This window comes from Lepidochelys olivacea (assembly GCF_965140295.1).
Source record: "Lepidochelys olivacea isolate rLepOli2 genome assembly, chromosome: 1".
Taxonomy (NCBI): Eukaryota; Metazoa; Chordata; order Testudines; family Cheloniidae; genus Lepidochelys; species Lepidochelys olivacea.
The window spans coordinates 37578995-37596099 of NC_140411.1; the positions used below are offsets into that span (position 1 = coordinate 37578995).

Below are 17105 nucleotides of genomic sequence, written 5' to 3' on the forward strand. Positions count from 1 at the left end.
ATTCCCAGTGAGCCTTTTGTGAGGATATTGGTTAAGACTGCACCTGGGCATAGGAATATAGACAGGCCTGCCCCCTGCTAAGGGTCAGTAGTCTCCCTTGAAGATGGTGTTGGGATTTTCTACTTTTCCTGCAACTGAAGTTAACACCTATATGTGCAACGTCATAAGAAAAAAAATTAAAAACTAAAAGCACGATTTTCAAAAATGTATGCTTGAAGTTAGGCTCCAAAACTCCATTCTTCAACATCTAAATAAGTGACTTAATTTTCAGAACTACTGAGTAACAGTTTCTCATAGTTACTGGGTTTGCTGCACCTTTGAAATTTAGGATTTTTAGCAAGAATTGAGTCTGTATGCAGAGCTGATCACCAGCGAATAAACATGGGAAAATGAAGGGAAAGGTTTTTCACTATGTCACTGGAAGAAAAGGACAAGGAGCGAATGGGACACTTTTGCCAGGATTAGTGCCTGAAACACTGGAACAGCCGATTAAGTTGTTTGAGGAGTACGGTCACCTCAGACAGAATGAGACTGTGGAGAGATACTGTTTTTACCTGGAACCAAGAAGAAAAAGATGAAATAGATACTTATGTTACAGAGCTGAGAACCCTGGCATCTCCATATAACTTTGGAAATATTAAAAAGATTCCCAAAAGAGAGACAGGCTCGTTTGTCAAACAAGTGATGTTAGTTTCCAGGAGAGATTATTGAGACAAACAGATCCAATGCTAGGGAAACGTCTCCAAATAATATTGGCAGCTGAACTGGCCTAGGAAAGGATCAAAACAATGACAGCCATCATTGCGGAACAAGTACAGAGGCTTAAGCAGGACAGAGACAGACTGACCAAGAATTCAGGCATTGTGGTCTGGTACATATACTATGGAAAGCCACACTAGACAAAAAAAAAATGCCCAAACTATGGGCAATGGTGATCATGGAGCTGACAACTTATATCAACTGAGGATCTTCCCCCTGGGGTCTAGTCTTGGCTCTGCTGCAGAGTTTGTGTGTTTTTCTATAAGACACCTGGAGTAAACCTTCAAAAAGGGGTCGGTCCTGGGGCCAGTTTTGTTCAATATCTTCATTAATGATTTGGATGATGAGATGGACTGCACCCTCAGCAAGTTCATAGACGACATTAAGCTAGGGGGAGAGGTAGATAAGCTGGAGGGTAGGGATAGGATCCCGAGTGACCTAGACAAATTGGAGGATTGGGCCAAAAGAAATCTGATGAGGTTCAACAAGGACAAATGCAGAGTCCTGCACTTAGAACGGAAGAATCCCATGCACCACTACAGGCTGGGGACCGACTGGCTAAGCGGCAGTTCTGCAGAAAAGGACCTGGGGATTACAGTGGACGAGAAGCTGGAGATGAGTTAACAGTGTGTCCTTGTTGCCAAGAAGGCTAATGGCATTTTGGGCTGCATTAGTAGGAGTGTTGCCGGCAGATCAAGGGAAGTGATTATTCCCCTCTATTTGGCAACACTGGTGAGGCCACATCTGGAGTATTGCGTCCAGGTTTGGGGCCCCCGCATCCACTACAGAAAGAATGTAGAAATACTGGAGAGAGTCCAGCAGAGGGCAACGAAAATGATAGTGGGCTGGGGCACATGACTTATGAGGAGAGGCTGAGGGAACCGGGCTTATTTAATCTCCAGAAGAAGACTGAGGGGGGATTTGATAGCAGCCTTCAGCTACCTGAAGAGGGGTTCCAAAGAGGATGGAGCTAGGCTGGTCTCAGTGGTGGCAGATGACAGAACATGGAGCAATGGTCTCAAATTGCAGTGCAGGAGATCTAGGTTGGATATTAGGAAAAACTATTTCACTAGGAGGGTGGTGAAGCACTGGAATGGGTTACCTAGGGAGGTGGTGGAATCTCCATCCTTAAAGGTTTTTAAGGTCCAGCTTGACGAAGCCCCGGCTGGGATGATTTAGTTGGTGTTGGTCCTGCTTTGAGCAGGGGGTTGGATTAGATGATCTCCTGAGGTCTCTTCCAACCCTAATCTTCTATGATTCTATGTACAAATATCTAGGGTGTGTATTTGTATGCTATCAGTTTGCACCTGTTTATTGACTAGAGTTTGCATGTGCCATGCAAAAAAAAAAATGCATGAACTTGTGCATGTACACTTTGAAGCCCTTCAATGTGTTATGTCTCATCTGTTAAGTGAGATAATAAATACTTAATATTTACATCACAGAGAGTTGTCAAGGAAAGCTATTAATTATTGAAAGCATTTTGAGATCCTTGGATGCAAAGTGTGAAATAATGGTGAACTATTACTGCTTTTTGGTTAGTTTCTCTTTCTTAGTTCCAGGTCAGAAGCACTCTCTCACATTGAGATTCTGAATTCAACATGCTTTAAAAGTAGAGCTGGGTGAATGACTGGTAACAGGTAATTTATTTGATGAATTTTGCCTCATTTTCTGTTTTACAAACTGATGTCAATTTCCCCAAATTTGCTATTCAAAAAGTACTCACCAGCTAATCTCTGCAAATTATTCTTGATCTGTTGCTTATACAGAAGGATATATGAAAACTACACTGTTTTGATTGCACATAAGTTACATGGTATGTTTCTGTTCCCTGTGGTTAGATGAGCATAACACTTAAAATCAGGTTTCAGATACAAATACTGGTGACTACAAATTCTCTTTCTGCAAATATTCTGCTAAAATAATATTTTGCTGTTTTGGTGAAAAGCAAATAGAGGAGGGATGCAAAACACACTAAGAAGTTTTGTTTAAAAATGTATACAAATATTCAGTAGAATTTTTATTTTGGTTTTATTTTTTGATGCTCTGCTTATAACAATCTGTTCTCAGTCACCTCATCAATGTACTACCTTATTGCAGTGAACAGGACAATCCTTACTTTTAACTACCATACAATAATTCATGATGGAAAGTGGCACACAGTTATACAAAAGGCAGTAAACCATAAAATAACTTGTCAAAGTAACAGGATGATTTACAATTACATGTTCCCTTTTATTTTTCTCAGAGGACTTAGCCAAGCTTCCTTCAAAACTAATGCCAGGCCAGATAATTTAAGTACTGTGATCCATGAACCCACAGATTTCAACAAGGAATGTCTCAAAGCAGTTAACTAGAAGTAATAACCCTCAGAATGTATAACACATACATGTACCATATACAGCACACATAACTGGGTCATTGGCACTACTCTTGATTCTGGCTCAGAAAATAATAGATTCAAGTGTCTCCTCATGATTTGGGCTCACATCCAATGGTCACACTGCAGGGCAGTAATTATATGGGTGATGACTAATGTAAAATGTTAAATTGATGTCACTTCCATCCATCTGTGATGAACGTGTTGGTGACAGTTAAAGATTCCATGCCAGTTTTCAAAAGGAATGGGAGAGAACACTCATTGTATTCCTTTCTTGGTACATGCTTAAAGATAAGCATGTGCTTAGGTGCTTTGCTGAATCAGGCCCCTAATGTCCAAGTCTGTGTGACAGCTATTGCTGAGGATACATTGTCAGACTTGCTATTTTTGTCATTTAGCTGAGGGGGTTCTCAAGCTTTTTCGACTGTTTTTTCCGACAACTTTATAGATGGTCCATGACACAATCTCCTCACCCATTTGTGATCACATGAACTATTTCCTCTGTGATCATATAACATCTCCATAGCAACTACACCAATTCCTTAACGTTAAGAAAGTAATGAATAATTTTAGATGCTTTTTCATGTGATTTAGCAATTGGAAACGGAAAGGGACAGCCATCACCATACAGACCACCACCGAGTGCTCTTCAGGCCATCAGACTCCATAGACTCTGTTTGAAAACTGCTGATCTTTCAGATAGAAAATAAGCTCATCATAAAATTTTGCAACTACCATCATTTCTCTGATCAGTACTGCACTACTGCAGTACTGGAGGTATCCATCCATTATTTTATTTTAAAAATTGCCTTACACCACATATGAAATATGCTTTATAAAATTAATTATATTTCATATGCAAGATATTTTCCTCTATGGATTTCATAAGTTAATTTCACAGATAAATATTATCAGAGCATCTGATACCATACTGAACCGAAATACCAAATATAAGTCTCTTACAGAGGTAGGCTTAAGATCCCTGCTCTTTAGCTGAAGCTGTAGCAGCTCATGCTTTCAGGTCCCGAGGGGCTTGGTTTAATCCGTTGTATATCAACCAAGATGGCCACTGGTTACATAACTGAGACTTGCCCGTGATTTAAAATTGTGTGGGCCTCAGACACTCAGGATAAGCTTCCTTTGTAAAGAACAAGTGTGTAACCTACTGCTCAGTCTGTGTCCTCCTCTGTGCCCATCCACAGAGGATACAAGTCTTCTTCCATTAATATGCTTTTCTTCATGGTTTTATTACCAAAACAGTTTTAGTCAAAGGCAAACTGTTTAGCATGCAGAGGGCTATAGAGACAATTTCTAAAAGGTCCCAGGCTCTTTCTGGATGTCCCTCAGGAATGTGCACTTGGAAGCATTTGTACACTCACTCTATCCTTGGGGAGAACTCTGAAGGTTGAGATGGACCCTAGTCTAACTCTAGCATGCCAATGGAGAACTCCACAGTTTTACTTAAGACCAGATGTGCTATAGGCCTTGACATCCTTCATGCATATATGTATGAATAGCCCCTACCTTTTACCACATTTAAGCTCCTCACCCTCATATTTTTGGGGTGTCCTCATCCTAATCCTCATCCTAATGGCTACTATGTTTGTTAGTTTAAGGCCATGGAGCTGGTGCTCCCGCAGCTCTCTTCAGGCTGTAGAAGCAGAGAGAAACTGAACTTGCCCTTTGCATAGCAATATAATCTCACTGGCATGCTTTTCACTAAGCTAATGGAAACTATTTTCACTGCAGATTGTTTTTTCTGTGATTAACATGTTTATTGTTCCAAAAGTAACACATAAAAAGCTCAATTTCGCAAGATATTTACATGCCAGATGCTCTAAAGATTTATATGTTCCTTGATGCTTCAACCACCATTCCAGAGGACAGGCATCCATACTGATGACGGGTTCTGCTCGATAACAATCTAAAGCATATTTGGGGTCAGGAAGGAATTTTCCTCCAGGGCAGATTGGAATAGGCCCTGGGGGTTTTTCGCCTTCCTCTGTAGCATGGGGCAAGGGTCACTTGCTGAAGGATTCTCTGCACCTTGATTTGAGGACTTCAATAGCTTAGACATAGGTGAGAGGTTTATTGCAGGAGTGGGTGGGTGAGATTCTGTGGCCTGCATTGTGCAAGAGGTCAGACTAGATGATCATAATGGCCCCTTCTGACCTTAATATCTATGAGTCTATGAGACCAGTGCATGTTCATTTTCATCATCTGAGTCAGATGACACCAGCAGAAGGTTGATTTTCTTTTTTCGTGGTTTGGATTCTGTAATTTCCGCATCAGTGTGTTACTCTTTTAGGACTTCTGAAAGCATGCTCTACACCTCATCCCTCTCAGATTTTTGGAAGGCACTTCAGGGTCTTAAATGTTGGGTTGAGTGCTGTAGCTATCTTTAGAAATCTCACATTGGTACCTTCTTTGCATTTTGTCAAATTTGCAGTGAAAGTGTTCTTAACATGAACAACGTGTGCTGGGTCACCATCAGAGATTGCTATAACATGAAATATATGGCAGAATGCAGGTAAAAGACCAAGAGACATAGAATTCTCCCCCCAAGGAGTTCAGTCACACATTTAATTAACGCATTTTTTTTAAACGAGCGTCATCAGCATGGAAGCATGCCCTCTGGAACAATGGCCAAAGCATGCAATGGCATATGAATCTTTAGCGCATCTGGCATGTAAATATCTTGTGATATCAGCTACAACAGTGCCATGTGAATACTTGTTCTCACTTTGAAGTTAAATTGTAATTAAGAAGTGGACAGCATTATCTCCCGTAAATGTAAACAAACTTCTTTTTCTTAGTGATTGGTTGAACAAGAAATAGGACTGAGTGGCATTGTAGGCACTCAAGTTTTACATTGTTTTGTTTTTGAGTGCAGTTATGTAACAAAAAAAATCTGCCTTTGTAAATTACACTTTCACGATAGAGATTGCACTACAGTACTCTTATGAGGTGAACTGAAAAATACATTTCTTTTGTTTACCATTTTTACAGGGCAAATATTTGTAATAAAAAATATAAAGTGAGCACTGTACACTTTGCATTCTATGTTGTAATTGAAATAGATTTGAAAATGTAGAAAACCTCCAAAAATATTTAATACATTTCAGTTGGTTTTCTATTGTTTAACAGTGCGATTAATCATGATTAATTTTTTTTTAGTTAATCACATGAGTTAACTGCGATTAATCGACAGCCCTAATTTTTACACTTCAGATCCTGGAAAAAAATTACACATAAAAACCAGCAGAGACATTATTAAAAAACAACCAAACAAAAAAACACCACCGAAACTCCAAGACACTTATCTGATGGATCCCAGGACACACTTCATCAGGATTGATTACAGTTTGGTTAGTCAAACCATATCAATTCTCTAACTGACAGTAAAATTTAACACCCTGAAATATAATGCAGGAGGAGAAAGGTCAAGAAAGCACGAATAGGAAAGGATTGAAGAGAGCTAGATCTAAAGCCTGGATTCACAAAGGTAAATACTTGGGGATTTAGATGCCCAAGAGCTAGTCTACACTAGAAGTGCTACAGCAGCGCAGCTGCACCAATGCCGACGGGAGAGCGCCCTGTCAGCATAATAAAACCACTTCCACGGGAGGCAGTAGCTATGTCAACAGGAGATGCTCTCCTGCTGACATAGTGCTGTCCACACCGGCGCCGAGGTCGGTCAGTGTAACTTACGTCACGCGGGGGGGGGGGTGGCTTATTCACACCCCGGAGCTACATAAGTAATACTAACATAAGCGGTAGTGTGTACAAGCCCTAAGTCTGGTTTTAGGTACCTAAGTCCCAGTTTAAGGTTCTACAGCGATTCACAGAACTCCCACCCGATGCTGCAGGTGCCTATGCCGATGCAGTGCCTAAGTTTCTGCCACCGGGCATGTACACTGCTGTCTTACTCTAAGTGTCTGGCTGTCTATTTCCCATCTAAGCCTCAGAGCAATTGACAAACTGAGGAGGACAGATGTCTGGACTCACATTTGGGGCCTGATCTGGTAGGTGTACTCAGAGACTGCTGACTGAATTTCTGGCAGAAGAGGTGGTGGCCACCTGAAAATTTTTTAGCCCAGAGGTTCGAGCCCTTGGGATGTAAGAAAGACAGGTTCAATTAACCACTCTGCTACAGGGGGGAGAAGGGATTTGAACATGGGTCTCCCATGTGGATGCCCTAATCATGGGGTTAGAGAGTCATTCCCACTTTCCCACTCTCTTTGGATAAATAATGAGCGATTGAGCCAGAGTGGAACAGCTTCAACAGGAGTGATTTGAGGGAAGCCCACATCAGAGTACCTCATACCTCAGTTGTTATAGCACTTAAAGCTGTGGGAGACCCCTGTTCAAATCCATTTTCCCCCTTCAGTAGAGGGGGGAATTGAATCTGGGTCTCCCACATCCTGGAGGAGTGTGCTGACCACTGGGCTAAAAGTTACAGGGTAGGCACCACCTCCTCCTATGCCTGTTTTCTGTGGAGTTAGGTGCCTAAATTATTCTCACCTATGGCACCTGAGCACCTGAATCCAGGAGAGCAGTTCCTGGTTCTGAATCACTGGCAAAGACTGGAGCCTCTCTGCAGCGTGAACTTAGGCACCTATCTCCGTGAGAGGGGTGGGGTTTAGGACGTATCCCTCTAGTCAGCATCTCCTATTGGCTAGCAACTAACTCAGGCTTTCTGGGTCACAGGGTTCTTCCTGTGATTTTTCTAGAGACCCATAAGGTAGGTGTTGGGACCGCCCCAACACCTAAATCCCTGGGTGAATCCGAGCCTAAAAGACTACAGTGGGCCCAGACCCCGCAGTGTTACACAAAGAATCTTTCATAAATACATGAAGATGCAAATTAGAAGTAGATGTGTGGGTTCTTATTGCTTGTTGTCACAAACGACAGACACCCAGGCCTGTTAGATGCTGCCTCTGCTATCCCTCTGAAATGCTGTTTTATTTTTTAATATTTCTTAGATTCTGTATTAGAAATGTCTGGATGAAATCTTTGTGTGAATTGGTTTACCGTTACCCATCATCTTTCAGCTTCACTTTCCATGTTGTGCTACTCTCCTTGACCTATCAGATTTTGTTTTTACCTTTGTTATACCTTGTATTATACTGTAGTTTCCTAACAAGTAGAATGAGATAAGGAATCAGTGTTCAGATTTAGAGCCAGATTGGGGTTAAGGTTCAGAGTCAGTGAAATCTCATGAGCTGTTCTCAACTAGATTTGGTCCTACTGATGCAAATCAACTGAGATTGACAGATTTAAGAACCCTTGACTAGAGACACTTTCACAACATCAGCTGTTCATGAGATTTCCACCAACTTGTCACATCTGAACCCGAAACAGAAAATGCGTCCCTTTAATTTTGAACATGACCTGGGACAAAAAACCCCACACTAGTGGCGTTTCGGACTTCAGAATTACAATAGGCACCATTCAAATCTGAAAGGACTCAGAAGCAAGTGCAAATGGGACAGAACTCATTAACAAAGTTACATTTTGCTAAAAGAAAGATTCTAACTGATTACCAACAAGGATATTTTCCTGAATCTCAGGTGGTTAAAATTGGCATATTCCCACTGGCTGCAATGGAGTTACACTGATTTACACCAGCTGAAGACTATCTGGCCCCTTCTTTATTAAAATCACAAAACACAGCATAAACTGTGAAAAAACCATCCTTTTAAGAGAAAATATTTTAGGAGAGTTCTGCTTTAAAGGTCCACATGTAGATCTCCAAATAAAAGAGTTATGGCTCCTTTTTTAAACTAACAGAGCCTGAAAACTAGGGCTAGTAAACAAATTACATTGAAACCTTTTCCTGCAAAAAACAAGGTTTATAAATAAAGATGATTTATTTTGAAAACTGTCAGCTTTCTGTGGATAGTTTTGATTTTCTTTTTTGTTGAAAAACTGAATGCCCAAAAAACAAAAATATTTTAGTTTTTGGCCCCAAACCAAAGTATTTTGACACTGAAAGGCCACTAAAGTACCTCATGGAAGCTGTCATTCCAGTGCCTCATTCTCCTCTATGGAGTAAGGTCTCCAGCCGGACTTCTTCAGCCGTAATACACAATGGCTATGTATTGCTCATGGTGACCACCTCCTCTCAGAAAAAGGTGAGACTGTGGTGCACCATGGGAGACAGTCTGATCAGGGAGCCCAGTGCACAGAGGAAAATGAAAGGATGAGGCACCTAAACTATAGCTCCCATAAGGTACTGTCGTGGCATTTCAGAATCAAAAATATTTGTTTTCAACCAAACTATTTTTTATTTCAAATTTTTCCACCACAACCTCAAAATTCTCCATAAACAAAAACCGTAACATTTTCCAACCAACTTTATTAAAATTGTTTTTGCAACTTAGGAAGTGAGCTACAGGGACAACTTAAGAAGACATGCTTTCCCTAATTTATGGACTGAAGTACCTTACCTTATAGATATCCAGAAATCCACACTGATGGTCAAATCGAGTGTACAGCTCATTCAGCATGCTGATCACCTGCATGGGGGTGCACTGGGCGCATACAGCTGTGAAGCCAACGATGTCTGAGAAGAGCATGGTGACATCATCAAACTTCCTGGCCTGAACTTGCTGCCCCTGCCACAACCGTTGAGCCACCTCTTCTGGGAAAATAGAAATAAGAAGATCCACTGTCTTCTTTTTCTCCTCTTCCAGAGCTTGGTGTGTTCGCTCTAATGTTGCCTTCAGTTTATCCATTCGTTTCTTCAAGCCATCTTGGGCCTTTGCCTGCTCCCCAACCAATATGACGTCACGGGTAGCATCGTGGATAGGTATGTCAGAAAGATGTAGGCCTCGGCCCATCAGTTCATCCAGCTTGTCCACGCAAGGGGAACCCAAAAACAAAATAGAATTTGACTCAGGCACATGGATCATTTGTCCTTTGACTTCCATCACCTGCAAAATGTAAATGGAAGTTTAAAAAACAAAGATTAATTAATAAGTGTACGTGGACGCTCACTCCACTCTCAACTCAGCACACATGCAATGGGCCATTAGTGGGGTCTTCTTATATCCTTAATGTAAACAATAAACATAAACCTTACCCTAAGCACCCTCTTAAGATGGCTGTTCCTAGGATTTCTACCTTCACAACTTCCCATCTCTCCTTTTGCCTTGGAGAGACTCAGTCTTTTATACTCCCAAACTGAATCTAAAGAGACTCACCAAGAGGTTCTGAACAATTTGTATACTGGGGGTGCTGAGAGCCAATGAATCAAACTGTAAACCTGCATATAATGGAAACTACTTCAAGCCAGGGAGTGTGGCAGCATCCCTTGCACCCATAGTTCCAGCACCTATGGACTCACCTGGTCTGGTTGACAGGGTGAGTCAGCAGAATAGCCTTGTATCGATTTGCATGGCTCTACAGCATGACATTCTGTCACAAAGATACCCAAAAATGAGATTCCTGGACCCATCTGCACCACATTTAAATGTGAAAAACAACCACAGTAAAATATGCTTCTTAGGATGAGCATAACTAATTGCAGGGATAACTTAGCTGACATGAGCAGGCCCAAGTTAAGACCAGATAACCCCAGACAAATACTTGCTGAAACAAGTAAGTGTTGTGTATGTTTACAGTAACTAAAGGGAGGCAAGAACTAAGCAAGCTATTGTGGGTATGTTTTTAGTAAACAAAGTAGGCAGAAACACCTTGAACTGATAAGCTTGCCTTATGCAATATGCCAAACAATTGGTCCTTACATGCAAGTTGCATAGATCAGTGGCTCTCAACCTTTCCAAACTACTATACCCCTTTCAGTCTGATTTGTCTTGCGTACTCCCAAGTTTCACCTCACTTAAGAATTACCTGTTTACATAATCAGACATAAAAATACAAAAAAAGTGTCACACTATTCCTGGAAATTTGCTTACTTTCTAATTTTTATCATATAATTATAAAATAAATAAATTGGAATATAAATATTGTACTTGCATTTCAGTGTATAGTATACAGAGCAGTATAAACAAGTCATGGTCTATATGAATTTTAGTTTGTACTGACTTCTAATGCTTTTTATGTAACCTGTTGTAAAACTCTATAAATATCTAGAAAAACTGACCTTCCCCCGGAAGACCTCTACGTACCCACAGTGGTACGCATACCCCTGGTTGAGGGCCACTGGTATAGATGTTAGCAGCTAGAAAAGATGTCTATAAAGATAGGTGTGTAGCGTGACATGAATTGGAGTTGTATCCTCCATAATTAAACCCAAGAGTTGTTACATGCCTAATAAAGTAGCCAGAGTGATGAGCTGGAGTTGAACTGAGTTTTTTGGATCCCAGAGAACTGGATGAAGGGTTCTTCCAGAACTGAATGAAGCCCTCTGGATAAGCGGAAAAGATCTCTGAGGGAATCCCAACGCTAATGTTACTAGGTTTGCTACCAAAATATGCCTGGCCTGTAAAGCACAGTAGCCGTCTCTCTATTAACTAACAATAATTCACAACAAGCACGAACAGAGATTAAAAGGGAAAGAGGGCAGCCATTTGAATGAGAGTGAAATAGCTTAGTTTCTATTTAAAAAAACCAAATTACTGACTGAGTCAGAGGAGGCTGAATTAGAGAGGAAGCAAATAAGGGGACATGAAAGAAGCATACAAAATAATGAATGGCACAGAGAAGGTAAATGTGGTGCTCCTATTGACCCTTTCTTATAATGCAAGAATAGAGAGAGACATCCAGCAAAACTGAAAGGAAACATTCTGTTACAGTTCATTTATTACCTGCCAATATAGGATTCACGAGATACTTGAATTGTATTTGCAAAATGGAAAAAATAATCAGAAAAGCCAGACAGGATAGAAAAGTCTTGTTAAGGATCAGATGGTTCCCAGGCCTCGTCATGATCTGCAGAACCGTTCATCTCAGTTACTGGCTCAAATCTAGCTCAGGCTGTTAGTTGCCAAATGTCACTTCCCTAAGGGAGATCTTCAGTGGCCTATGTGAATGAAGCCTTAGGGCTTGTGTACACAGCCCCACAGTGCAGTCTACAGCAGTGTGAATTGCAGCGCGCACCAAAGAGTTACTGTAACTACATGCTGCTAGACCCTGCTAGTGCAAATGAAAATGGACCATGTTAACAGGAACTATGGTAGGTACATTTTCGTTCACCCTAGCAGGGTCTACACAGGGCAGTTACAGTGCAACACTTTAGGCCACACTGCAACTTACACTGCCATATTCTGCACAGTGGGGCCATGGTAGACAAGCCCTAAGTCTATTACAACTGACAGGTCTGCTGGCAGTATAAGTGCAAACGTCAAAGCCTGAGAGGGCATCAAAGCTGAACTACATTTAAATGCTTAAGTGCAGTCTTTCAATTTCAGCACCGAGGCATGTCAGCAGGGCACCATGGGGAAGTTCTCAGAGCCACTGAATGTACTGTACTCTTCAGTGGATAGAGCACTTAAGTTTTCCATATAATTTAGCACTGTTCACCAGCACTCCAACTGAATAATAGGTTTCCTAATGAAAAAGTTTATGGGCTACACTCTGATCTCCAATCAGGGTTACATTGGTTTGACTGAGATAAGAAACGGTCCCGTTGTTTCTTCAGAAAGACAGTCAAAAGACAGCTAGGGAGACATGTATGTTTTAAGTGAACAGAAAATCAGTAAAGTAGAACTCTCAGTGACTATTATACATTACTTTGAGTCATAAGTAAAACAAAGCATGGGTCATTCTAATAATCATGATTCAAGTTCACATTCCAGTAGTGCCCTAAGGTCACAATCAGCACTGAAGCCCTATCATGTTAGGTAATGAACATACACATGAGGACGACACATTCCCTGCCCAAGGAGTTTACATTCTAAATAGGAAAGACAGAGAACAACGGACAAACAGCATCCAGAGCACAAAGTTCAAGATGATGTCTAGGGACCATGTCTTCTGAATTAGATACTTTTCTTTCCTCAAAACACACCCTAAACATACACTTCTTTTCCTGCTACCCCTCCCTTCACCCATCCAGCTGCCCAAGCAAACAGGTTTCACCATGCCTGCTGCTGCTGCAACACTTTACCCTTCTTCCACCCACCCCAACCTCCAAAATAAAACCAAAAGCCCAAACTGTCCAATCTAATGTTACCTGTATTGTCGTCTTACTGTAAGTGCCTAAAGGCCAGAAAGCATCTGCTGTGCCGACAGCTACTGCCACCTCCGTGTGCACTCAGTGGCGTGGGGAGATGTTGGGAGATTCCTTCTTCCAATGGGGGTTCCCTGAAGTGCGGCCATTGGCCAGCATAGCCCCTCCTACCCCTCAGTCTGCTGCTGATGGCTCCATACCCCTTCCCAATCATGTGTTATTGATTGCCATATGTCATAAATATAAAGGGAAGGGTAAATCCCTTTAAAATCCCTCCTGGCCAGAGGAAAAATCCTCTCGCCTGTAAAGGGTTAAGAAGCTAAAGGTAACCTCGCTAGCACCTGACCAAAATGACAAATGAGGAGACAAGATACTTTCAAAAGCTGGGAGGAGGGAGAGAAACAAAGGGTCTGTGTGTCTGTCTATATGCTGCTTTTGCTGGAGATAGACCAGGAATGGAATCTTAGAACTTTTAGTAAGTAATCTAGCTAGGTATGCGTTAGATTATGATTTCTTTAAATGGCTGAGAAAAGAATTGTGCTGAATAGAATGACTATTTCTGTCTGTGTGTCTTTTTTGTAACTTAAGGTTTTGCCTAGAGGGATTCTCTATGTTTTGAATCTAATTACCCTGTAAGGTACCTACCATCCTGATTTTACAGGGGTGATTCCTTTACTCCTATTTACTTCTATTTCTATTAAAAGTCTCCTTGTAAGAAAACTGAATGCTTTTTCATTGTTCTCAGATCCAAGGGTTTGGGTCTGTGGTCACCTATGCAAATTGGTGAGGATTTTTACCAAACCTTTCCCAGGAAGTGGGGTGCAAGGGTTGGGAGGATTTTGGGGGGAAAGACGTGTCCAAACTACGTTTCCCAGTAAACCCAGTTAGAGTTTGGTGGTGGCAGTGGTTATTCCAAGGACAAAGGATAAAATTAATTTGTACCTTGGGGAAGTTTTAACCTAAGCTGGTAAAAGTAAGCTTAGGAGGTTTTCATGCAGGTCCCCACATCTGTACCCTAGAGTTCAGAGTGGGGGAGGAACCTTGACACCATATAGTACAACCCAGATAACAGCAATACACATCTTACTGCCAACCTCAAACTGAGAATTCAGCAAGTGAAAGATCTTGGGCAATTGAACTGCTACATGCCTAATTTATTTCCCCAAGTGCCTGTTGTTAGTGTTTGCATTTCTATGCCTTTACTCCCTAACTTCATTCTAGGGGATTCATTTGAATGCTGCTTGTGTGAGAAAGCTACTAAACTATATAACCCAGCATATGGAATTCTCCAATATTAAGTACTCTCATTTTAAAAACATAATCGATCCTTATTTAATATGTAAGATAAAGAGGTGCCTGTTTCATATGCACAGCATAGCAGCTTAAAAGGGCACCTCAAGAAACGTTTTAGCTCTGTAGTGCAAACTGCCAAACATAAAATTCTCATGTATGGCATTTTGAATTTTTTCTCCCTTTTCAGGGATTAATAGGCAGCAGGTTTAAAACAAACAAAAGGAAATATTTCTTCACACAATACACTGTCAACCTATGGAACTCTTTGCCAGAGGATGTTGTGAGGGCCAAGCCTATAACAGGGGTCAAAAAGAACTAGATAAATTCATGGAGGACAGGTCCATCATTGGCTATTAGGCAGGATGGGCAGAGATGGTGTCCCTAGCCTCTGTTTGCCAGAAGCTGGGAATGGGTGACAGGGGATGGATCATTTGATGATTACCTGTTAAGTTCACTCCCTCTGGGGCACCTGACATTGGCCACTGTTGGCACACAGGATACTGGGCTGGATGGACCTTTGGTCTGACCCAATATGACTTCTTATGTTCTTATGATTGTTTTCCTCTTCTTTGTGCTAATTATTAAATGATCTATAAAATAAACTGCCCTGTGCTACCACCACCAAAGGCATGTCTACACTGCAAAAAAAGGTGCGTTCTTAACTCATCTTAGCTAACCTGCATTAGCGAACTTCGGTTTATAGACTATATTCCCTATAGACTTGAACTTGAGCTGCTCACCCACTTTAAAGTCAAGTTGTCATGTCTTCACTGCTGTTTTTAACCCAAGTTAGCCAACATGGATTAAGAACACACCTTTATTTTGCAGTGTAGACATATCCTAAATTGCTCCACCTCCAGCTGGCTATATGGTGTCACTTTTGAGAGAGGTATGAGCCTAAAATAAATTGAAGGAGACAAGATTAGCCCTGGACTGGAAGGGTGGTCAAGAACTTCACAGATTTTCACTTTTATTATATATGGGGCATTTCTTAAATTTTAATTAACTGTATTTAATGTGCAGGATGAAAGCCTTTACATTTTTATTTTTAAAAAATAGTTAGCCATACTGTGTAGGATAAGTCCTCTTGAAATGGATGTGTATCATTATTACCTATAGAATAAATACTTTAAAAGGAAAATTCTGCTCTCCGTTACATCAGCATAAAATCGAGAGCAATTCCTTTGGCTTGAGGGGGCATTACTCCCAATTCACACTAGCATAATTGAGCAGAATAAACCCTCTGAAAACAATAATTACACATTATTGTTTAAAGGACTATGTTCTTTTGCAATTATTTTGCAGCCTAACAGCCTCGGAAAGATAAATAAAAATGCAGGCTCAGAGAGAGATTTACTTCCATCACAAACTCAGCCTCATCATCAGGATGTGGACAACTAGAATCTCCTACTAAACCTCCCGCCCAAAGACCTACCAAGTAAGTAGTCACATTACTGTGGTAAGCTCCAGTGCCTGTGTTTTAGAAGGTGAGGGACTGCCTCTGAGTTCTCTAAACCAACAGCTCCCTCATTAGATTTTCCAGGCTTGGCAAAACACTGGATTCTCACTGTCCTGGGAATATTCATCATGAGATCAAGAGCAGACAAACTGAATGCCAACTCTATCACCTAGTCCTTACAGGAAAATATGGATGCACTGATGAAAGGGCAAAGTAGATGATCTGGAAAATTCTGTTACCTATACTGACTGCAGGCCCATGGGAAGTGCAGTGGAGATACTGATGGGCATCTCTAAGAAAGTTTTTGAAACAAAACTTCCTGCTTCTTTGAGCAGGTCTCATATATTCTGTAGCCTTCGTAATATTCCTATAAGCAGACAGCTTCCGCTTGGACTTTGCAAAAACTATGCAATTTCTCCTCTGAAGTGACTATTTCTTTTTCCCTTCTAGAGGAGAGGGTCGGGATTATGGCATTGGGCCCCACGCTCACAAAATATAGTAACAAACGTGCTTTATGCACAGGAGTGGATTAAATGGAACTTCTTGTGTGAGTAAAGTTAAGCAGTCTAAGTACTTTAGTTATGTATATACAGCCACTTTGTTCCCTCAACAAATTAAGAAGTCTTGCTTTTCTGTATGATTATGAGCAATGTATAATTGCCCAGTTGGAATGCTGGAGGGAAAATGGAGAAGTGCATTTTCCATACTAGAATGCAGGGTGTAGTATTAATAGCTGGCTGGATAGGTGGGTAATTTTACCCTGGAGGGTGATTTTTTTTAGGGAATTTATTTGTACCAGAATTTTTATTTAATTCATCACATTTGAAACTCTGATTCTTCTTTCACTTACATTCGTAATGTCTACATGGCAAACCTACTTTCCTTCACTGCCCTGGCTTGCAGTGAGTTAGGTGTGCAAGGGCACCATAATTTAGCGAGCCTACAGAGGAACTCTGCACCTCGTGCATGCAGGAGATCCCTCCACATTTCTGCACAGTGACACTTGCACGTAGGATGTAAATGGAGGTGGGGTTCAGAATTGGGGATTCACTGCTGCACTGAGAAACTGGTCATTT

The 17105-nt window shown here is 41.1% G+C and overlaps 1 protein-coding gene across 3 annotated transcripts in view; it reads right to left on the reverse strand.

Moving 5' to 3' along the window:
• GUCY1A2 (guanylate cyclase 1 soluble subunit alpha 2) overlaps nt 1-17105 on the reverse strand; it is a 416341-nt gene that overhangs the window by 128717 nt on the left and 270519 nt on the right. For all 3 annotated transcript variants that reach the window (XM_084617119.1, XM_084617117.1, XM_084617118.1), the window contains one exon: nt 9592-10077. In XM_084617119.1, the coding sequence (XP_084473245.1) occupies nt 9592-10077 (486 nt within the window). The remainder of the gene's footprint in view (nt 1-9591; nt 10078-17105) is intronic.